The sequence below is a fragment of the Nymphalis io genome, chromosome 12 (genome assembly GCF_905147045.1).
Source record: "Nymphalis io chromosome 12, ilAglIoxx1.1, whole genome shotgun sequence".
Taxonomy (NCBI): Eukaryota; Metazoa; Arthropoda; class Insecta; order Lepidoptera; family Nymphalidae; genus Nymphalis; species Nymphalis io.
The window spans coordinates 5,277,336-5,302,517 of NC_065899.1; the positions used below are offsets into that span (position 1 = coordinate 5,277,336).

A 25,182-nucleotide genomic window follows, 5' to 3' on the forward strand; every position below is an offset into this window, starting at 1 on the left:
ATGTAATTTTTTTTTTCAGCCTTTTGCCGTCCACTGCTGGACGAAAGCCTCCCCCATAGAATGCCAATCATCCCGATCTTGGGCAGTCCGCATCCATCCCGAACCTGCCACCTTTTTTAAATCGTCGGCCCATCTTGTCACAGGGCGTCCTACACTACGTTTGCCTAAGCGTGGTCTCCACTCCAACACGTGTCGGCTCCATCGGCCATCAATGCGCCTGGAGACATGACCAGCCCACTTCAGCGACCTAATTCTAAGCGCGATGTCGGTGACTTTAGTTCTCTGGCAAATGTCCTCATTTCGGATTCTATCTGCCAGAGAAACCCCAAGCATCGCACGTTCCATTGCTCGCTGAGCGACCCTAAATTTGTGGACCAGACCTACGGTAAGTGTCCACGTTTCGGCACCGTAAGTCATTATAGGTAGGACGCACTGATTAAAGACCCTGGTCTTAAGCGACTGTGGGATCGACGATTCAAAAATATGACGTAACCTCCCGAATGCCGCCTAGCCCAAACGTATTCTTCTTTTAGCCTTCTTCTCAAAGTTGTGCCGGCTAAGTTGCATAGTTTGGCCCAGGTAGATATATTCCTGCACAACTTCAAGTGGAGAGCCATTTACGACCACTGGTCTCGGGGATACATGACGGTTTGCCATAATTTTGGTCTTTTCAATGTTCATCCCGAGACCTACTTGTCTTGAAGAATCGCTCAGGCTGTTTAGCATCTCTTCCAAATCCTGCAGAGTCTCCGCCATGATGACAATGTCGTCGGCAAATCGCAGATGTGTAATGTGTTGGCCATTTATATTAATACTACTATGTAAATAAATACCTATGTAATTACCGTTATGTTTTGTTTTATCTTTTTTTCATCGTATATTCTTTAAATTATATACTTAAATGTTAAAATATTACTAACCTATGTTGGTGGTGCAACTTGTAATAAGATTATTAATTATTATAAAAATATATATATAATATTTATATAAATAGCTATCAATTTCATTTTACTAGCAGCTGCTATTTCAGCAACCACTAATTGTAGTTACCATTTTAATTAGCTGAGTGCAGGAAAAAAATAATTAGGCGGTAGGTAGCTTTCAGTATTGCCAACATTATTGCAAAGTAATTATTGAATTATCAAACTATGTAGACCTAAAAAAATATTAAGCAATAATATAAATATAATATTTATGTATTCAAAAGCAATAAATTGTTTAACCTATTAATAATTAAAAATAAAGGTGAACACAATTTTTTAATTATTTTATACAATGTATTAAATACAGTCTAACTTCATAAACGCAAATAAAAGTGAATAAGTTAAAAAACAGTTTTTCTGAATCGATATAATGTAATATGTATTTAAAATTTTTCTTTTATATATATTTATATATTTTATATATATAGTATTTTTTTTAAATAGAGAGATTAAAAAAAAATACTATAAAAATAATCCATGTCTAAGACAAATTAAATCTCTTTGTTAATATAAACGAATCTATTTATAAAAATTTGAAATAAACAAACAAGAACAAGTCGTTATAATTTAAAGTATTTATTCGACAGAAAATTTCCCGTGTTTTTTGTGAATAGTAATAGATAGATATAGTAGAAGATTCGTTAAAATATTATATTAATTATTATTAAATGTTTTATTTTTTATATTTATTATAAAATAAATTAAATAAAACACGCGCACATTCTTTGCATTATAATGTATAATCTTTGATAATAAAAAACAAATATTTCATATTAATAATCTTGTTGCATAATCATCTATTTAAATAATTTAACTGTACATTGTAATTTGTGAATCTATGTATTGACTGTAATCATTTTCATAATAATTTTTTCTAGGTACCGTCAGCACTTGGGGCGGTGCAGGCGGTGGAACTTTCAGTAATTGTTGTAGCTGTTTGGACAATTGCGAACCCAATTCTTCGTCTACTAGAGTAAACAGACGTAACACTCTTCTACGCATGTATGGTGCCACCGGTACAATTAAAGGTGCGGTATTGTTGACAAGCCTTATTCTTTGGTCCTCTGTTAAGTAATGATTATAGAAATAAGATGCCGGTTCCAAATCAACTGCATTAGTTTCATAGACTGTTAGCCTTTCTTTAGGTCTACTTGGATCTATGTATGGTATTGGACCGTTGAATGAATTTGGATAATAGTTTGGCGCATCCTTCATATTATTCTTGACAGGAGGCAAACCATCTCGATTGTAAACCTTCCAGTAAAGTGGCGTATTGACATCAATTCTGTTGTGATTCACACCCAAGCGATATACTTGTGTATCACGGTAAGACGATCTTCTAGTTTTATACATATTATCAAGAGGTCCAGGAATACCTGGTACTAAGTTACCCGGATTAAATGCGCTTTGTTCCACAACCCTAAAGTAATTATCAGGGTTTCTATCCAAAACAAGACGCCCTATTTGCACCGTATGATAAGTGCCTTTTTTCCACAATCTGGTGACTTCAAATGGATTGTAATCTATGTTTTTAATATCATTAAATGTCATAACATCCATCTCGAGTTTCCAAGCGGGATAGTTTTCATTACCGATGGCATTGTATAAATCTCTATTAAAATAATCAAGATCACGAGCTGCGATAGCTTCCGCTACATACGTAGGGAGGTTTTGTATGCCTTGTTCACTTCTGAAGTTAAATCGGACAAAGAATCTTTCACCTTCGTTATTGTAAATCTCATAAGTGTGGATAGGGAAAGCATCCATTTTTCTATATCCGTTGGGAATACCATAATCAGACAACAACCACAAAAAACCATGAATTGAATCGGGTCTCTTTGTTATAAAGTCCCAGCGCATGGTAAAATCAAAAAGATTGGTTTTTGGGTTTCTTTTAAAAGCGTGTGTGAAAGTTCCAAAATCGACGGGGTCCCTGTAAAAGTATACGGGGAAATTGATGCATAGCAGATCTAAATTTCCTTCTTGAGTGTAAAATTTAATCGAAAAACCTTTCATTTCTCTAGCTAGGTCATTCCCGCCGATATTTTGTGCTACTGAAGAAAATCGAGCAACCACCGGAGTTATTTTGCCAATGCCGTTAAAAAGATCAGCTTTTATATACTTAGACACGTCGTGGGTCACCTCAAAATACCCAAACGCGCCACCACCCTTAGCGTGGACAATCCTTTCGGGAATCCGCTCATTATTAGTATGAGTAACTAAATCGATGTGATACTGGTTCGAAAACGCATCTGAGTTTAATGATATAGATTCTCTTATCTCGACTAGTTTTCCTGAACTCGTTGTGAGTATACCTATTGGTATCTGTAATCAAAAATGAATGAATAATTATTTAATTATTTCACTAGCATCCTGGGTACAGATAGATAATTTTCATCAATGGTTATCGATGCTGATTTTATTTCAATCAAATGCATTTTAGTTGTAAATGTATTTTATCCAGTACATTTTCAATGAATGAGAAATAAGCATTCGCTAATCGATCTATTTGCCCATACGGTACAATGCTAAGGGCATAAAATTAATACATATGCATAACGCATAGTACAAAATGCCCTGCGTATTTTTTATACTTTAATGGTTTCAGTGTTAGCAATATTTATCAATATTAAGCGTTTAAAATGATTATGTATTTTAATAAAGATATTTTATTCTTGTGCCAATTAAACTAAAGTATAGTATCATTATTTTTTCTTTTCTTAACAATACTAGTAAACAATATAATGACAGTAGTTATAGTGATTTGTTTATAAAATATTGGTAGCTATCATTGACGGTATTGGATACATTTTGGAGATCTAGAAATTTCTTAAACAAAGTGTTTGTGTATCTTTTATAGTTTTTCGCGTTCGCTACACAACAGCCTAGTCCGATAATTATCTCTTCGATCATGCGACATATTAAGCTATATCTAAAATAAATATGCAACTTATGAACATACTATATAGCATATGTGAGTACTAAAACTATAAATTAAATTAATAAGATAGCTTAAGTAGAATTTATAGTTTCTGAGTGTTACCGAAATAAATAAACAAAACTTATAACCAGTATAATGTACAATTGTAAATATTTAACTATTTGAACGACTTGCTAATGCAGTCTCAGAAAAAATATTATTATATATCTAATGATTTTAACATTTGATGAACTTAAAGTAAAATTAGACGTAGTTAGTATGTAAAACAACAATTATTAATTTAAAAATTAAAGTGACAAATAACTACACAAGTAAATACAGTTTCAACAATATTTTTTTAAACAGTCGGCCTACACTAAGAACCTTGAACCTTCGTTGTTACGTATTCACAACAACAAATATTAAATTCATATATGCCTCGTCTTATAACATATATATATATCTATATATCCCTTTCATGCTCTTTCTATTAGCGAAAACCGTATCAAAACTCGATGCATGTTTTAAAAGGAGTTAGCGGAGTTACTGAACGAGGAATTTGGTTTTATATATTATGTATATTTATAGATTAAAGAAATTTTATTAAATGTAATTATAATAAAAAATATTATTTTAATCTATGCGTTAAAATATATTAAAATCTGACATAAATATCAGGTTATATCAGATATAAAAATCAGATTTTAATATGCTTTTAAGTAAGTACATAAAAATTATAAGCAAAGAGCATCTACAGAAATATATGACATGTCAGTTTTGCACAAAAAGTCATTTTGATAATAATGTATAATAACAGTTTTTTAAACAAAAGAGTTCTTTAAAACAGAAGGTAGACGCTGTAGTAGCAGGGCCTTTTATACTTACTGGATTTTCGATTTTAAAGTCATAAAGCTGCCGGGTCGAAGGATCTGTTTTATTTAAGTATTCGTATAACTCATTATCACTGCACACAACATTATTTACTAAAAATACTAAGAGGCAATGAAATATAACCACTGCAGCACGCTTCATATTTCGTAAAAGCGAAGCTATACGTTAAGCCTTCCTTATATACCCACATTGTAGACGTAATAAATATTCGAAGGAACATCAATTAAAAGAGTGAAATCATTATAATGTTGAAAATGTTTGAATTACCAATCTCATTTTTCTCACATTGGAACTTAAAAACAAATCGGGTTAAATTAGTTAATCTTGCTGTTATTTATGTGTAACAAAAAACATAAATATTAGTGTTTCTATTTCCATATAATAATGTATGGGGCACGGCTAATCTACTCCCTAAAGATACTACTATTATGAATAGAATACGATTTTATTATGTATAGACCGATTATGGTACAAAGTACCTGAGCATATAAGGATAGCCACCTCTAAACCTACTTTCAAGTCTCGTCTCCGTGAGCATATCTTGTCAGGAAGCTCCTAGTTCTCTTCATCTTTGACATCTATAATGCATTATTATTCATATGTAATATGTGTGTGTGTATGTATATGTGTATATATGTGTATGTATGTATATATATATATATATATATATATACATATATATTATTCATATATTCTTTGTTGTTGTTATATTTGTATGTATGTATATTTTCGACTATTAATTACCGCCTTCACGGATTTCCGCTTAGCCTAAAGGTTGACTGGTAGAGAATGCCTTTAGGCATTAAGTCCGCCTTTTGTCATACTACTCAATGTAGTGGGTAAAAAGTTTTTAAATAAATAAATAAAATAAATCCCCAAAAACCGCATACAATAACATTTTGGAACTTCTTTCAAAGTCTTACATTCCCATTTGTACTTATTCAAATGCCTGCCTCGTTGGTCTAGTGGCTAGTGGCCGTAGACTCGGAGGTCCTGGGTTCAATTTCCAGGTCGGGCCAATAAAAAGTTATTGGGTTTTTCTGCCAGAAAATTCTCAGTAGCAGTCCGGAGTCTAGAAGTTGGAAGTGTGTAAACTCCCGTGCCTCAGAAATCACGTAAGCCGTTGGTCCTGCCCCTGAACTCTTTCCGATCGTGTCGGATTGGCGTCCCATCGGATATGAGAGTTAGGAAATAGAGAGTGCACCTGTGTTTGCGCACCCACTTGTGCACTATAATATCTCCTACGCAGTTGGCTAATCTCTCTTGAGATTGGTCGCCGTGACCGGTATCGGTCTGGAGGATTATTCAAATAAATTTAAACTTATGTATCGAGCAACTTTTACGCAAATATTTCCTATTTTAAGTACACTATTTACTTTCTTAAAATTTAAGCTTTCTCCATAAAACTCACCTTATACTTACTTTATAAAAGTTATTTATACATCGACTTTATTTATGGTCAATTAACAACGACAATACGGAATACCACAAACAATAATTTCTTTTTTAACTTGCAGTAGGTATACTTGGAATGTCTTATATTTTTAGATACTTCCGAAAGGTGATAAATTTAGAGCTGTTCGAAAACCGGCTTTAACTTGAAATTAAAAGATTTTCCTATAAATAATTGTTGGCGCATTTGAATATTTTTATGTTAACAATTTATTGAAAGTAATACTTTAGCATTATTGATATCGAATATCTCTAATTAAGCAACAAAATGCTTTACCTGTACGACCATACATGTTTATGGTCTTTCTAGAATATTCAAGATATCAAATTTTGAAATTCATCAAAGTTAGGTTTTTATCGCGCGTAATGTCGCGCTTCCGCACTCCTCGCTGGTTTCGTCCATCCGTCGCATCCTCCTCAAAGCCGTCTGAAATAGGATACGCAAGGACCCACCTCACGTATCCACGGCCTCAGGGTTACTTAATTACTTAGGCCTATCTCTTAATTTCATCGCAACTTGTCCACCACAATAAGTATTTTTATAGAGCGTTTTAAGTATAAAAAAAATGCAAACGTACTATTCAACTATTTTTAGCTTACAACAAAATAAAATGATATCCGCGTATCGCTTACACCGCGGCATTTTTTTACTTGTTGCATTACTATACCTATACCACGCATTACTATAACTATACCAGTCCTAACTTCTAAACTACAGGTCCGATTTGAATAATTTCAAGTGGAATTTACCAGTACATAATCAACAATTAAATTGCAATAATCATTTTAATTAGCATAAAAAACATAATTATGCAATAGGTAGCTTTCCATATTGCCAACATAATTGTAAAGTAATGATTAATTTATCAAACTATTTAGATCTTAAAATATAAAGCCATAAATAATGAACGAGTTTTTTTTTTTAAATTAGGATGAACAATGTTTTAAATATTAAATCTAACTTCATAGATGTAAATGAAATTAACTAGTTTTAAATACAGTTTTTCTCAATCAATATAAATTAAAATTCTGCTTTTATTTACATCAATAGTAACCCTCTATAAAATAAAGTATGTTGAAAAACAATTGATTATTTACTGCCTTTATTTTAATTTATTATTTTGGCTATATTGAAAAAATAATTTAATAAGGATGTCTAAAGCAAGTTTAACCGGAATACTCTTAGTAACATAAATGAATCTACGACTATTTAATATAAGTAGACAAGCAAGATATCGCAAATAAAATTAAGAAAAATTTAGATGTAACAAAAAATTGAACGTAATTATAATAAAAAATATTATTTTAATTTAATGTTATTTTAAAATATTATTTTAATTTTAATTTAATTTAATGACTCGCAAATGAAATTCCCATGTTTTTAATGAAATTTTAGTAAGATTCAATATTTTTTTTCATATTAGTTAGCAAAATAAATTAGAAACTGAAACCTGTCTTATTAGTATATTTAATATTGACAAATTGATTTCATAATTAAATTAAACACGATCTCAATCTCACCATTATAATTTGGTTGATAATAAAAAACAAATATTTCATATTAATAATCTTGTTGCATAATCATCTACTTAAATAATTTAACTGTACATTTTAATTTGTGAATCTATGTATTGACTGTAATCATTTTCATAATATTTTTTTCTAGGCACCGTCAGCACTTGGGGCGGTGCAGGCGGTGGAACTTTCAGTAATTGTTGTAGCTGTTTGGACAATTGCGAACCCAATTCTTCGTCCACTAGAGTAAACAGACGTAACACTCTTCTACGCATGTATGGTGCCACCGGTACAATTGAAGGTGCGGTATTGTTGACAAGCCTTATTCTTTGGTCCTCTGTTAAGTAATGATTATAGAAATAAGATGCTGGTTCCAAATCAACTGCATTGGCTTCATAGACTGTTAGCCTTTCTTTAGGTCTACTTGGATCTATGTATGGTATTGGACCGTTGAATGAATTTGGATAATAGTTTGGCGCATCCTTCATATTATTCTTGACAGGAGGCAAACCATCACGATTGTAAACCTTCCAGTAAAGTGGCGTATTGACATCAATTCTGTTGTGGTTCACACCCAAACGATACACCTGTGTATCACGGTAAGCCGATCTTCTAGATTTATACATATTATCAAGAGGTGCAAGAATACCTGGTACTAAGTTTCCCGGATTAAATGCGCTTTGTTCCACAACCCTAAAGTAATTATCAGGGTTCCTATCCAAAACAAGACGCCCTATTTGCACCGTATGATAAGTGCCTGTTTTCCACATTCTGGTGACTTCAAATGGATTGTAATCTATGTTTTTAATATCATTAAATGTCATAACATCCATCTCAAGTTTCCAAGCGGGATAATTTTCATTAGCGATGGCATTGTATAAGTCTCTATTATAATAATCAAGATCACGAGCTGCTATAGCTTCTGCTACATAAGTAGGGAGGTTTTGTATGCCTTGTTCACTTCTGAAGTTAAATCGGACAAAGAATCTTCCACCTTCGTTATTGTAAATCTCATAAGTGTGGATAGGGAAAGCATCCATTTTTCTGTATCCGTTGGGAATACCATAATCAGACAACAACCACAAAAAACCATGAATTGAATCGGGTGTTTTTGTTACAAAGTCCCAGCGCATGGTAAAATCAAAAAGACTCGTTTTAGGGTTTCTTTTAAAAGCATGTGTGAAACTTGCAGAAATGAGGGGATCCCTGTAAAAATACACGGGCAAATTGAGGCATAAAAGATCTAAATTTCCTTCTTGAGTGTAAAATTTAATCGAAAAACCTTTCGCTTCTCTAGCTAGGTCATTCCCGCCGAGATTTTGTGCTACCGTAGAAAACCGAGCAACCAACGGAGTTATCTTGCCAATGCCGTTAAAAAGATCAGCTTTTATATACTTAGACACATCGTGGGTCACCTCAAAATACCCAAACGCGCCACCACCCTTAGCGTGGACAATCCTTTCGGGAATCCGCTCATTATTAGTATGAGTAACTAAATCGATGTGATACTGGTTCGAAAACGCATCTGAGTTTAATGATATAGATTCTCTTATCTCGACTAGTTTTCCTGAACTCGTTGTGAGTATACCTATTGGTCTCTGTAATCAAAAATGAATGAATAATTATTTAATTATTTCAATAGCATCCTGGGTACAGATACATAATTTTCATCAATGGTTATCGATGCTGATTTTTATTTCAATCAAATGGATAGTATATAAAAGATATTCTTATATTTATAGATACATATTAACATAATTTTTTTATAATATTATTAAATAAGTTTTATGAGACGTAATTATAATTAAAAAAAATTCAATTTATGCGTTAAAGTATATTAAAATCTGATGTAAAAGTAAGAACATACAAATTAAAAGTAAAGAGCATCTACAGAAATACATGACCTGACAATTATATACAAAAAAGTATTTTAGCTTATACTGTATTATTTTAACATTTGTTTAAATGATAATTATTTCTAAAAGTAAGTAGATACTTTCTTACAAGAGCATTTTATACGTACTGGATGTTCTATTTTAAAGTCATAAAGCTGCCGAGTCGAAGGATCTGTTTGATTTAAGTATTCGTATAACTCATTATCACTGCACACAACATTATTTACTAAAAATACTAAGAGGCAATGAAATATAACCACTGCAGCACGCTTCATATTTCGTAAAAGCGGAGCTATGCGTTAATCCTTACTTATATACCCACATTGTAGCCGTAATTAATTTTCGTAGGATTTTTTTTGTAATGAATGAACGCATTGTAATGTTGAAAATGTTTGAATTGCAAATGTTGATTCAATTACTTTAAAAAAACTAAATGAAACAGTGGCTTTGCCCGCGAGGGATTCGATTTGCGATAAAAAGAGCTTCAATTGCTGCCACCGTGCTATCACAATTACGTTTTTGGTAAAGTATTATTTTGGTAAGGTTATAAATTTCGGTAAGGTTATAAATTTTTCGCTACTTTAATGGATAGCATCGTAAAAAAATCCACATGTTTAAAACTTCTTCAAGAATTTGAATCAGCAAACTTATAACGCCTTTATACTCTTTACAACAATGATTCGATTTTTGATTTTATACCATACATCTTTATGGTCTTTGTATAATATTTGTGATATCGAATTTTGAAATTCGCAAAATTAGGTTTTTATCAAAAATTTCGCAAACTAACTGCCTTTGGCGCAACAATTCATGTATGTTACTTGCCTATAAACGCCAAGGGGCTGACAAGACAATTATTAGTAAAGCGTAGTAGATCGTACCAGAAAAATCCATGCATTTCGTGATAACACAGAGAAACCTATTTTATTAACCTTTCCTATTTGTATTCATATATATTACTAGCTGCCCGCCCCGACTTCGTACGGGTAAAAAGAGGATTTTATCCGGTGCAATTTTTAAATAATAAGGTATAAACATTCGTCAATCGATCTGTTCGCCCATATAGTGAAAATGCTAGGGGCATATCCTACTAATATTATAAACGTGAAAGTTTGTATGTGTGGATGGATGTTTGTTACTCTTTCACGCAAAAACTACTGAATGGATTTCAATTAAACTTTCCAATAATATAGCTTATACATCAGAATAACACATAGGCTACAATTTATAAAGATATTGTGTGAGCTGTCCAAAATATGACATTAAATGTCAAGTAACTAGGAAAAAACCTACCTTTCTGCGAGCTATTCTGGCGTGCGCTGCCATAAACATTAGTTACACATAATTATGTAATGTATGATAGACATCATTTAGTTTAATTTAAATGCGCGATACTACGGGTGCGGTATAGCGAGCGGTACGGCGCGGTTCGCCTCCGGCGGCGGTGGCGGGCGGTGCGACGCACTTGTGTGGGGGAAGAAGGCGCTCATCGCTGAGTGCGCGACCCGAACACGGGCAGACGCGTGAGGGCAGACATCGTTGACTGTTGTCTCCGTTTTGCGAATTTTCATGGTTATAGCGATTTTTTAAAAACGGATTGTATTTCAAGTAATATAGGCCCAAGATTAGGTATTGGCAGTTTTTTTTTTGGTTAGAAGTTACACTTAAATAAGATACTTCATTTTTATTTAAATTAATAGATATAGGTTACTTACCTGTTCATTATACCGAATTCCTTCTTTTTTTTTGTAAATTACAGAGGTTGTTGGTAGGTTAGTAATTGGTCCTTTTTGGTTGATTTATAATATTGTAAATAACGTGTGATTTTGTTTTCTAATTAGCAAATTTGAATTGTTTTTTGCCTAATAGGCATTACTATACTATTTAGCTATAATTTTGTTTGAATATGCAAGTATTGCACTTTTTTAAGTATTAATTTATATTTAACATAATAATTACGTACTGTATTGTTTGATGTGTAGAAAAAGCATTTAATAAGAATTATGCCGCGAAATCGTAAGTCTAATCTTTCCCAAAGTTCTAATAAAGCTCGAACTATGAAAGTAGCTAGACTTAACGAGACGTTTCCACAAGCCGAACAGCGAAGACTTGAACAGGCAGAGCGTCAGGCAGCTCTCAGAGCTGCCGAGACACCAGAGTAGTCCCAAGCTCGGTGTCGACAGCATGCTGATTATTTGACATCTAAACGGACTAATGAGACACCAGAACAGTCCCATGATCGACGTCAACAGCATGCCGAGCATCTAGCATCTCAACGGGCTGCGGAGACACCCGAACAGTCTCAAGCCCGACGTCAACATAACGCGGAATCTATGGTATCTCAAAGGGCTTCTGAGACACCCGAACAGTCTCAAGCTCGGCGTCTTCAACAGGCGACATACTTAGCATCCCAAAGAGCTACAGAAACCGCTGAAGCTGCTGAAGCTCGCAGACGCGCTGTTGCTGAAAGGGCACAACAGCGACGACTAATATTTACAAGAAACGCCTGGGGGGTATTCGATAAAGCTGCATTTGACTACGACGAGACACTTGATTACGAAAGCCACAAGCTTATAAAAATAGAAGCGATGAATAAAGAATGCAGATTTTGCGGTGCACTTAAATGGAAAGAGGAAGCTGCAGGCATGTGTTGTTCGGGAGGGAAAGTAGATCTTCCTTTAATAGACAAACCAGTTGAACCCCTTAAAGAACTTTTTTCAAATGAAACAGACGAGTCTGTAGTTGTAAGTAGTGAACAGGCTGCGTCTCGGGACATTGTTATTCAGGCGCACGATGGCCGGCTCACTAGAGTTCCGGACACTCATAGATTTTATGATGCTCTCGAGTACCCGTTAATTTTTTGGAAAGGACAAGAAGGGTACAGTTTTGATATTCCTCAGACAAACCCAGTTACACAACAACCCATAACGAACAAAAAAGTGTCGTGCAAAGACTTTTATGCATATCATATGATGGTACGTCGAAATAATTTTAATTTATTGCTTCGATGTAGACTTCTCTTTCTTCAGTTTTTGGTAGACATGTATGTCCAAGTGGAGAGTGAGCGCTTAAGATTTATTGCCTTAAACCAAACAAAACTGCGAGTAGAAAACTACATACATTTACAAGACGCGATCAGGAATGATGCGAATTTAGATCCAAACAATTTGGGTCAAATGGTAATACTCCCATCGTCATTTGTAAATAGCCCTAGAAATCTTCATGAGTACACGCAGGATGCGTTCACATAAGTGCGTAACTACGGGAGGCCTGATTTGTTTATTACAATGACATGTAATCCCGCTTGGCCAGAAATTATTGAAGAGCTCATTCCAGGTCAAAATTCAACGGACAGACATGACTTAACAGCCAGATTATTTAAAATAAAAGTTCAAAAATTGGTTGCTTTACTTACAAAAGGTAAAATATTTGGAAACATGAAATGTTTCATGTACTCGATTGAGTGGCAAAAAAGAGGTCTGCCTCACGTACACTTACTGCTGTGGTTAACGGAAAAATTACGCCCTAACCAAATTGACGAAGTCATAAGTGCGGAGATACCAAACCCCGAAAGTGATCAAAAACTCCACGTTACTGTTACGAAAAATATGATTCACGGTCCCTGTGGTGCACTAAATCCGTCATCACCATGCATGAAGGAAGGGAAATGTACCAAAAAGTATTCAAGGGCGCTTTTAAAAGATACTCAAACTAACGACAAAGGCTATCCTCTGTACAGGCGTAGAGCACCAGGAGATGGTGGCCGTACGATAACTTTAAAAACCCGAGGTGGAACACAAGAGGTATTGGTTGACAATAGCTGGATTGTCCCATATTCACCCCTTCTCTCTAAAATTTTTGATTGTCATATAAATGTAGAGTTCTGCAATACGGTACAGGCGATAAAATATATAAACAAAGGCTGCGACCAGGCTATTTTTAACATTCGACAGCAAGGGAATGTTAATATTGACCCGAGAGATGAGGTGGAAACGTTTCGAGCCGGTCGATATGTAAGCAGTAATGAAGCAGTTTGGCGGATTTTAGGTCTGCCTCTTTTTTTTTTTTTATATTCGCCGGGAGGGCAAATGACTCTACTCCACCTGATGGTAAGTGGTAGTAGAGTCCAAACGCGACGACGGCCAGAACAGACGGGAAAAACGTTCTGCACTAGCCGCCTTCGCCTTGCCGGCCCGCAAGATGCCTCTTCACGCCTCGTTTGAAGGAACCCGGGTTGTAAGAGGAGGGGAACACGTGAGAGACACCCAACAGTCACTCACCTTGCGGTTCATCTGCCTAATGGTCAGCGGATTTACTTCACTGAAAATAATTTTAGAGAAAGAATGGCCGCACCAACTAAGACGACACTAACTGCATTTTTCGTGCTTTGCCAAAATGACGCATTTGCAAAAACATTACTTTATGTTGACGTACCCCGCTACTATACATGGAACGTGTTGTCGAAAGAATGGAAACGTCGATTGCAAGGAACACCTGTCGACGGCTGGCCAGGTGTGAAGGCAGGAGATGCCTTCACACCTTTTTACTGGTGGTAGGGCTTTGTGCAAGCTCGTCTGGGTAGGTACCACCCACTCATCAGATATTCTACCGCAAAACAGCAATACTTGATATTGTTGTGTTCCGGTTTGAAGGGTGAGTGAGCCAGTGTAATTACAGGCACAAGGGACATAAAATCTTAGTTCCCAAGGTTGGTGGCGCATTGGATATGTAAGCGATGGTTGACATTTCTTACAATGCCAATGTCTAAGAGCGTTGGTGACCACTTACCATCAGGTGGCCCATATGCTCGTCCGCCTTCCTTTTCTATAAAAAAAAAAAAAAAAAAAATGCTCTTGGGCGCATTTACACAGTGCATGTTAGTAACTTCGAATGTTACTGTTTGCGAATGCTGCTGAATGTAGTACAGGGCCTCACTAACTTCTTGGATCTAAAAACAGTTGACGGTCAAGAACTTGAAACTTTTCGACCAGCGTGTGAGAAGTTGGGGTTGTTGGAAGATGACAACCACTGGGATGCCACAATGGAAGAGGCCGTGCTGTGTCGCTCTCCTTCACAAATAAGAGAACTATTTGCAATATTGATATGCACTTGCGGTTTATCCAATCCTCTTCAACTATGGGATAAGTATAAAGCTGCGTTATCGGAGGATATCTTGCATAGATATGAAAGGATAGATCAAGTCAACAATGATCTATGTTTTAATGAAGCACTGAGTCATATAGAGGATAAAATAATAATGATTTCTGGTAAGAAATTGTCCGACTTCGGTATGCCTACACCGCAGCGTCGAGAAGAGTTGTCGACCGATTTGATCAGAGAGCTAAGCTACGATACCGCCTTCTTAGACGCTCAAGTCAGCGAAACTGAACCACGCCTGCTACCCGAGCAAAATGACATATATAACAAAATATTACAACGTGTTGAGCTTGGCGAAGGCGGTCTTTTTTTCTTGACGCCCCGGGCGGTACAGGTAAAACATTTTTACTTAATTTGATTCTTGCAAAAATTCGTAAGGATCGTAATGTTGCGTTAGCGGTGGCTTCCTCTGGGATCGCTGCAACATTGCTGAGCGGTGGACGGACAGCACATTCGGTTTTTAAATTACCTCTAAATCTGGCAAGCGAAGAAACCCCAACGTGCAACATTAGTAAGAGCAGTGCCCGCGGCGCCCTGTTGCAACAATGTAAGCTGATCGTGTGGGACGAGTGCTAGTATGTCACACAAGCGCGCAATTGAGGCGCTTGATCGCTGTCTACAAGACATTCAAAGCAATCGAAAGTTGATGGGTGGTGTGGTAGTGTTACTGGCAGGGGATTTTAGACAGACTTTACCGGTTATCGAGAGAGGTACTGCAGCAGATGAAATTAACGCATGTCTTAAAGCCTCATATCTTTGGTCAAAAGTTGAAAAGCTTTATCTTACCACTAACATGCGAGTCCAGTTATTCAGCGATATCGAATCAGAAGCATATGCTCAGAAACTGCTAGAAATTGGTGAAGGCCTCCTAGACACCTACCAGGATGGTATGATTCCTTTCACACAGCAATTTTGCCATGCTGTGGAGTCAGAAGACGAACTTATTGAACAAGTTTTTCCGAATATGCAACAAAACATTGTTGACGAAAATTGGTTGTGTGAAAGAACCATACTAGCACCGAAAAATGAGACTACGAAAATAAATAAAAAAATCTTGGCCGAAATAAACACCGAAACTTCCGTGTACAATTCTATTGACACAGTTATGTCATCTGATGACACAACAAGTTATCCCGTAGAGTTCCTTAACTCTTTAGAGTTGTCCGGAGTACCATCACACAAATTGGAATTAAAGGTAGGTACCTCTTTTGTTGATGCGTAACCTGGACGCGCCAAGATTATGCAACGGTACTCGGTTGCGAGTTACCGAACTAGGAAGGCACATTGTGAAGGCCACAATTTTAACTGGAGAAGCCAAGGGAGACAATGTTCTTATACCGCGCATCCCAATCATACCCAATAACTTGCCATTCAATTTTAAACGCCTGCAGTTCCCGTTAAAAGTCGCATTTTCAATGACGATCAACAAATCGCAGGGTCAAACCTAAAAGGTAACAGGCATACATTTAGGCACACCATGTTTTTCTCACGGTCAGCTCTATGTGGCTTGCTCACGTGTTTCCAAAGCAAAAAATCTGCATGTTTATGCTGAAGGAAAGAAATCGTTAAATATAGTTTATAAAAACATACTGCAGTAGCTAGATAACTATAGGCCTATGATCAGGGTTCTGCAGTGCCTAATTACCGTATATTTATTATATTGCCAATTTTCTTATGTTAAAATATTGTCAAGCAGTTATATTTTTCAAATGCGACTCAAAAAATATTTATGTCATAATGTTAGTTCTTTTCTACGCCACGCTAATATAAGCTACTCCAAATACTAATCCAGCGTAGACGAAGTCGCGGGCACCAGCTAGTATAATAATATATGCATAAAGCACCACCCTGCTTTTTTATCAATGTTTTATTAGTTTCTGCCTACGGCTTCTACTCGTATGTGTGAGTGGTAGCTCATCGTGCATTCGTCCCACATTATGAGACTAACCTTTTGAAATGGTGGCCCGTTATTTGTTGTCTTGTTAATAGTGGTAAATGATCACTACCACCCATGGACATTGGCAATAAAAATATTAACCATCCCTTACATCGCCAATGCGCCACCAACCTTGGAAACTAAATTGTCCCTTATGCCTGTAGTTTACATTGGCTCCTTCGCCCTTCAAACCGGAACACAACAATACTAAATATTGCTGTTTGGCAGTGCATTTGTGATAACCATACGAATGGAACAAACGTATTCTTTGCGCCGACTACTTCGCCATCGGTGACGTGGTGATATTAATTCTAACGGATTTTATTTCGAATATTGTCAAAGTAAATTAAATCCTTTAACAATAAATTTAACTTCAAAAATGTCTTTAAAAAGTTTCAAACAATCAAAAAAAATCTACTATAAATTAAATATTATTATAATTGCTCGATAAAGGTTGGTCTAATATTTTCCAATACTTTTTGGTATTTTTTTGCATTCTTAAGTTGACTGTTTTTTTTGCTTTCGATAGTTTTTTGAATGCTAAGCATATGATTGCACTATAATTTCTCTGTAATGCATGTAAATAGTAAGCAATCAAATTGAATGTAACTTGTATTAATTTATATGATTAATTAACTTATTTTTCAAGAATGCATTATTTACACTTGCTGCAGTTTCAGTTTCTCGACTTTCCATCATAAAATTGCTATGAAGACACGAGAGACCCGAATGGACCGTGGAGTAACGAAGTCTTTTACATTTTTTCATGTGCGAATGGACTTCAGGAACAAATTTCATATTGGATCCGTGCCGATAAGCAAGCCGTTCAATGTTTCTGTAATGTGTTAATCTGCTTTACTATTTCTCATGTTTGTTGCTTTATTAGTTCGACGGCCCTTATGGGCCCCCTTTCGTCTTGCTGGCATTGTTCGCTATAACACACACAAATAAACCAAATTGTTGTTTTTACTGATGAAAAACGGTATACTGATAATGTATTTGTTCTTTCAGTATTAAAATTGGCACGCACTGCGTTGTAATACATAACAAATGTAGAATGAAATGTCAAAATGACGTGTGGATGAAGTTCTATGAAGCAGACTAAGCGCCATCTGTCATCATGAATAATTTAGTTTTGTTATTTGGATATTTTTTATACTTAAATCGCGATAAAAAAAATGGGAGGACACCCTAATCACCTAGCGATATGAAATATACTTTACGACCTATTCTTCATCGTTCTTTTTCGTTAAACAAGCAAAGGCGACACTGTGTCATTTTTATAAAAAACGTGAAGAAAAAATAAACTTATCACAAAATTCTAACTTCAGACTTTATTTTTCTTTTAGACATAATATTTGCATATATTGTAATTCCTGAAAGCTTTACATTATTTACCTTCACCGACTAACCAACCATTGAAATATAATAACAAAGCATAGAGACTTAAGTAAAATTATTTTACTAAGAGTAAACAGCCTATATAAATAAATCATTGAAAATCTGTGTTAAAAAAATAAGTTTACAAACTACTACTACGTCTTTTGTCGATTCTAGGTAGTATTTACATTTTAACCCCTTCTTAAAATTTGAATATAGGTATGTATAATACCAAATAGTTGTTTTATTGGTATTATATAATTATATAAAAATAAACAAATAATTTAGGAAAATCTTATTACAAAAAACTGTAAAATTCATGAAGATTTTATTTTTCTTTTCGGGTCATTTAACACACGTATTGGAAGAGGAGGGGGCTGTTTTAGTGCTTCTTGTAACTTTTCTGAAACTTCTCTTCCTAAACTTGGATCAGTCAAGGTCAACAAACGTATTGCTCTCCTTTGCAAATAGGGAGCTACAGGCACCAATGTTGGGATAGTATTATTAATAAGTCTTGCTCGTTGATCCCTTCGTAAGTAATGTTTGATGAAATATTCTGGCTGATCTAAGTCTACCGCGTTTACCTCGAACACGGTTAGTCGTTCTTTAGGCCGGCTTGGATCTACATACGGAACTGGTCCGTTGAAAGAATTTGGATAGTAATTAGGCGCATCCTTCATGTTATCCTTTACAGGAGGTTTACCATCACGATTATAAACTTTCCAGTATAAAGGTATATTTACTTCGATTCTATTATGATTCACACCCAAGCGGTAAATTTGGGTATCGCGATACGATGAACGTCTTGTTTTAAATAATTGATCAAGTGGCCCTGGTATACCAGGTACTAGGTTACCAGGATTAAATGCACTTAGTTCTGAAACTCTAAAGAAATTGTCAGGATTTCTATCTAGAACAAGACGACCAATAGGCACTGTATGATAAGTGCCTTTTTTCCACAACCTTGTAACTTCAAATGGATTGTAATCAATTTTTTTGATATCTTCAAATGACATAATATCCATTTCCAACGTCCAAGCGGGATATTTTTTATTTTCAATTGCATTATATAAGTCCCTGTTATAGTAATCGAGATCCCGTGCTGCGATGGCTTCTGCTTCATTGGACGGGAGATTTTCTAACCCTTGTTCAGTTCTAAAATTAAATTTGACAAAATGACTGCCACCTTGCTTATTATTTATTTGATAAGTGTGAATAGGAAAGGCATCCATTTTTCTGTATCCATTTGGAATGCCGTAATCTGACAGCAACCATAGGAGACCATGTAACGCTTCTGGCTTCTTAGTTATAAAGTCCCAACGGGCAGATAAATCAAATAAGTTAGTTTTAGGGTTTCTCTTTAGGGCGTGAATGAAATGTGGAAAATCTATTGGATCTCTATGGAAAAATACAGGAAAGCTTAGAGATACTAGATCCAAGTTTCCTTCTTTCGTAAAAAATTTAACAGCCATACCTTTTATTTCTCTAGCTAAATCGTTCCCACCAAGATTTTGACCAACAGAAGAGAATCTAACTACGACCGGAGTTTTTTTTCCAACGCCATTAAATACTTCTGCTTTTGTATACTGCGATACATCGTTAGTTACCTCAAAATAACCAAATGCAGCTGTACCCTTAGCGTGTACTACTCTTTCAGGAATTCTTTCAGCATTTGTATGAGTAATTAAGTCTATATTGAACTGATTCGAAAAGACATCTGAATTTAAGCCGATAGTTTCCCTTATCTCGACTAATTTTCCCGAGCTTGTTGTTAATATTCCGATCGGTTTCTGAAACAATATAATATAAATATTTAATAAAATTATAAGCAAACACATAATGAACACTATTAATACTTCTGTATCTGTATTGATAATATTATTGCATAATTTATAATACTAGTTATTCTAAAGTGGTTTATACATAAGGTTTTATTTAAAGAAAACACATAATTTATATTGTTTAATTTTAAAAAAACAGAGATTTGATAATGAGTATATTTTTAAAATAAATGACTTAAAGTTATTTATACTTCTTACCTACAACAGATTGGGTAACAATTTTTACTAAAATGTAACCCGGAGACTGATATAAGAAATTAATGTAATATATGAAAAATATATTTAATACAAAAGTTACTAAACGAGCCGTTTATATATTTAAAATGTTTAAAAAAAAGTTCTAAAATGAGTACAGTAGCGTCACACCTATATTACATATGATAAGATGAAATCTTCAAAATGACAAATATAAATACTATTGGGTATATAAATAAAAAATAAAAAAAAATAAATATCACGTTCTCTTATGTTCTAAAAACATGAATAAACTATATTAACATACCGGATGTTCCATCTTGAACTCGTACAGTTGACAAGTTGCGCGATCCGTTCTATTGTAATATTCGTATAATTCGTTATCATTGCACTGAACATATTTAATTACGATGAAGAAGAAACAATGTATGTATATTTCTATGGACTTCATACTGACAAAGGCGGCTCCTTGTTCCTTATCAAACTTATATACACCGGCAGATATAATCGTCTATTCGTGTAAGAAAAGAGAAATCTGAGCAATTAAATATGAGCAATTTATCTGAATATATATAGAATGTATGTAACAAAACGTTTTATAAAATATATACAAGTTTTAAGTAGTTTGCGAATTCAAGAAATAATGTTTGGTAAGTGAATTAATAAAAACTTCAAAATTAACTCAATTTGATTTGTGTACGTGTGTGTTAATGTACGTACTACAAAAATGTCTGAAATCGGCGCATTAATGCAAAAGTAAGAATGTTACACCAATATAAATGAAAAATATTAACTGGATCATAGATTACAGTTTCAGTGCTGAGCATTCACAAAAAAAATACATAAAACAGTTAATACAGTACATAAGTTAGTAATACAGTACACACAAAGCGATTATAGAAAGTCCTCTTTGTTAGGTTAAAGAGCATATATGTGTTTATAGGTTAAGTTGGAAAACTTGACTACGTTTTCTTATTGTTTTTATCTATTAATATTAGCTATCTATATTAATATTAACTACCTAAATTACGACTCGATCCGCGTGGAATTAAGTTTGTGATAAAAATCCTTCAAAACGCCATAGTGCCATTTTAACGCTGAGGTATTTGTTTCTTTATTAATATATGCCAATTTGACTTATAGATATTAAATATTTAAATTATTTATAACATAAAGACGAGGGGAACACGTGAGCTGGTAAGGAATTCCATTTTTTGGTAGTGCGACAAAGAGAGGAGTTGCCAAATTTCTTTGTGCGCGATGGAATTGATTGTCACAGTTAGGCGGTGACATCGAGAACCAGCTCGCGTGGACTTAAGAAGGAAGGGGGAAGCAGGAATTAGAGAAAATAATTCCTCAGAGCACTCGCCGTGATACAGTCGATAGAAAGCGCTCAGTGCTGCTATCTCGCGACGCAATTGTAAAGGTTCAAGGGTGTTTGTGACCTTCACGTCGCCAATAATGCGTACTGCACGTCGCCGCAACCGGTCCAAGGCCTCCAGTAGGTACTTAGCGGAGCCATCAAAAAGGTGCGAGCAATATATAGGCACAGTTGTTGTGGCGTGAAAAAACGCCGCACCTTGTTCAGAACTCCGAGTTTCCGTGAAGCTGTTTTTATAATAGCCTCGATGTAATCCCTTGGACTAAGGTCGCAGCGAACGTCCATCCCCAGCATGGCGATTTTGCTTTGTATAAATTTTGTAGTGTCAATAAAGTCTAACTGTTCCCCATTATGTAGTACATTAGTTTTTATACATTTAACATTTGAAATAATAAATATAAGTACATCACTAAATTCAGTGGCTGAACGATATTTATATAATTGATAATTTTAATTGAAACATTATTAATGATGAAGTTGGTCGTAAAACCATAGCCCCTTTAATATGACAGAATTTTATTATTTCGAATATTAACACTTAAAGATATATGAAAATTTTAGCCTTAAATTTCACTGACGTCATTGTTATTGCATGTATTGCATTTAATTCAGTCTTCGATTTGCGATTGGCCGATTATTATAAGCAATAAATGTTTTTATTCCAAATTAATGTATGTTTAATGTTTGCCATACAATATTATTTTCAAATTCATTATCATGTTTCAAAAAGCAATGTTAAAACTTAACTTAGGCGAATGTCATCTTTGATGTAAAAGTGTAATTTCATAGATTATACATTAAAAATAAGACCGCGTTATGTATTTTTTACTATTGAACTGTAAATTATTAACACGAAATTAATATACTATTTCTGAGAGAGCATTGTTCACCTCGTCAGATATTGATTGACGTCTTTTTAATTAAAAAACAAAGAAGTGTCATCAGTAAACAATACCAATCTTGTGTGTCATATAAGGTACGCCATTTATATATGAGGGAGCTCCAGAAGATTTCTTGCCATTTCAATCAACCCTTTGAATTCGATTGCTTAGGTACGAAATCAAAAGATTGAGTGCGACATCTCTAATGCCGTAGTGACGTGGCTTTCTGACCAATCCTGTTTAATGTTTGTTTTGATTAAAAATTAACCGGGCAATTAAATAGTTGCTTTGGTTAATAACAACAAATAAAAATACAAAACTATTTTAACAAAGTAAAACAATTTGTTCTAACAAGTTTGACTTCGGTTTCACCGGTGGTAAAAAACTATTATTAACAAATACAAGTACAATTCATTAATATATGATAATTTAAAAAAGCAACACATGCAATAATATAAATGATTTATAGATGAATGAACAATGTTTTTTTCGAATCACTTATAAGAATCTCATTAATTATTATTTTTCTAACGTGAAACTCGCAATACCCGCGGCATCGGAGTGGATGAAATTTGCAATACTTCATCTAAGATTTCCGAAACGTGTATACCTAAATCTACATCTGTTAAGGTTAACAAACGTATTGCCCTTCTTTGCAATTCTGGTGACACAGGAACCAAGGATTGTACAGTATTATTAACAAGTCTCTCTCTTTGATCGTGTTGTAAGTAATGATTATAAAAATATGATGCATGTTCTAAATCAACTGCGTTCACTTCCAATATTGTAAATCTTTCTTTAGGCTCACTCGAATCTACATAAGGAACAGGTCCGTTAAATGAATTTGGATAGTAATTTGGTGCATCCCTCATGTTATCTTTTACAGGAGGCTTGCCGTCTCGATCATAAACTTTCCAGTACAAAGGAGTATTAACTTCAATTCTATTATGGTTCACTCCCAAACGGTATACTTGAGTATCACGATACGATGATCTTCTAGATTTAAATAAATTATCCATTGGTCCAGGTATACCTGGTACTAAATTCCCAGGGTTAAAAGCACTCATTTCTGTAACTCTAAAAAAATTATCTGGATTCCTGTCTAGAACTAGACGGCCAATTGTAATAGTATGGTAAGTACCCTTTTTCCATAATCTTGTAATTTCGAATGGATTATAATCAATTTTCTTAATATCATCAAATGTCATTACATCCATTTCCAACGTCCAAGCAGGATATATCTTGTTCTCAATGTCATCGTATAATTTCCTATTATAGTAATCGGGATCACGGGCAGAAATATCTTCTGCTACATCAGATGGTAGATTCTCAATACCTTGCTCTGTTCTAAAATTAAATTTGACAAAATATCTGTCTCCATACTTATTATTGATCTCATAAGTGTGAATAAGAAACGCGTCCATTTTTGTATACCCATTTGGAACACAATAATCAGAGAATAGCCATAAGAGTGCGTGTATTGATTCCGGGTTTTTAGTAAAAAAGTCCCAACGCATGGAGAAGTCGAAAAGATTAGTTTTAGGATTCCGTTTCAACGCGTGAAAAAAGAACGGAAATTTTACAGGATCTTTAATGAAAAAAACGGGGAAATTTAGAGCCACAAAGTCCAAGTTACCTTCTTGTGTATAAAACTTAACAGCCATACCTTTCGTTTCTCGAGCAAGGTCACTTCCTCCAAGATTTTGCATTACTGTAGAAAATCGAACTACAGTTGGCGTTATTTTTCCTATTCCATTAAACATGTCAGATTTTATGTACTGGGATACGTCATTAGTTACCTCAAAATAACCAAATGCGGCTGTTCCTTTAGCGTGTACCACTCTTTCGGGAATCCTTTCTGCATTGGCGTGTGTGAGTAGATCTATATGGTACTGGTTTGAAAACGCATCGGAATTCAAAGAAATTGTTTCTCTTATTTCTACTGGTTTCCCTGAACTTGTTGTGAGTAAGCCTATTGGTATCTGTAAAAACAAACAAAATATAATTAATAAAACATACAATGACTAATAATAATCTTTAATGAGTATCTTAAAAAATAATCAACACAGGACTAAATGAAACTGAGGTTAAGTTTAATATAAATTTAGCTGATCAAATATTTTAAGATACAAAATACTATTACTATTTCTTATTTAATGTCTTTGCATCGTAGAACTTATATTTTACTTTTGCAAATATGATTCTCCTGAGTTTGAATGCCTTGTTGGTATAGTGGCAAGCTTATAAGGCTGTAGATCCCGAGATCTTGGTTTCGAATACCGGGTCTGGCCAGTAAGAAGATATGCTTTTTCTGGCAAGAAATTCTCTTTTAGAAATGGTTTGAAGATGGTAGTGTTAAAACTCTCGTGCTTCGATGAGCTCGTAAAACAGTTGTTACTGCATCAGAACTCTCTCCGACAGCTATAGATCTTCTGCCATCATAGCTGGGTATCCACGACGTGCTAGATTAATAAAATAGATATGTTTTGTTCCCATACCGGATGCTGTTGTTTGAAGTCGCACAATTGTTGAGCTGCGGGATCCGTTCGATTGAAGTACTCAAATAACTCATAATCAATTCCATTAATATATTGACTGTTGATTATTATCAACAACCAAAGTATAAAAGTCGAACTCTTCATTACGATTATTTTTTTTTTGTTTCATTACAATTCTATATATATATACACTGACTATTTACATATTTAAATAGATCGACTTGCTTAAGTTATTAAAAGTGAAATATGCATATATT

General features: G+C 34.6%; 5 protein-coding genes across 5 annotated transcripts; 1 reads left to right on the forward strand and 4 right to left on the reverse strand.

The window, feature by feature from the left end:
- Positions 1-1,141: 1,141 nt before the first annotated feature.
- Positions 1,142-4,935, reverse strand: LOC126772560 (catalase-like). The gene is made up of 3 exons (XM_050492962.1): positions 4,789-4,935; positions 1,866-3,308; positions 1,142-1,156 (listed from the first exon to the last, which is right to left on the reverse strand). Exons 1-3 carry the CDS (start codon positions 4,933-4,935, stop codon positions 1,142-1,144), a joined length of 1,605 nt encoding a protein of 534 aa, XP_050348919.1.
- Positions 4,936-7,844: 2,909 nt separating this feature from the next.
- On the reverse strand, positions 7,845-11,227 carry LOC126772561 (catalase-like). The gene is made up of 3 exons (XM_050492963.1): positions 11,055-11,227; positions 9,785-9,863; positions 7,845-9,359 (listed from the first exon to the last, which is right to left on the reverse strand). Exons 1-3 carry the CDS (start codon positions 11,225-11,227, stop codon positions 7,845-7,847), a joined length of 1,767 nt encoding a protein of 588 aa, XP_050348920.1.
- Positions 11,228-15,390: 4,163 nt separating this feature from the next.
- Positions 15,391-16,261, forward strand: LOC126772562 (uncharacterized). Its single transcript, XM_050492964.1, has 2 exons — positions 15,391-16,008; positions 16,250-16,261. The coding sequence occupies exons 1-2, from the start codon at positions 15,391-15,393 to the stop codon at positions 16,259-16,261; spliced, it is 630 nt and encodes a 209-aa protein (XP_050348921.1).
- A 2,185-nt stretch (positions 16,262-18,446) lies between these two features.
- On the reverse strand, positions 18,447-20,616 carry LOC126772563 (catalase-like). The gene is made up of 2 exons (XM_050492965.1): positions 20,473-20,616; positions 18,447-19,919 (listed from the first exon to the last, which is right to left on the reverse strand). Exons 1-2 carry the CDS (start codon positions 20,614-20,616, stop codon positions 18,447-18,449), a joined length of 1,617 nt encoding a protein of 538 aa, XP_050348922.1.
- Positions 20,617-22,954: 2,338 nt separating this feature from the next.
- On the reverse strand, positions 22,955-25,069 carry LOC126772564 (catalase-like). The gene is made up of 2 exons (XM_050492966.1): positions 24,926-25,069; positions 22,955-24,409 (listed from the first exon to the last, which is right to left on the reverse strand). The coding sequence occupies exons 1-2, from the start codon at positions 25,067-25,069 to the stop codon at positions 22,955-22,957; spliced, it is 1,599 nt and encodes a 532-aa protein (XP_050348923.1).
- Between the last annotated feature and the right edge of the window lie 113 nt (positions 25,070-25,182).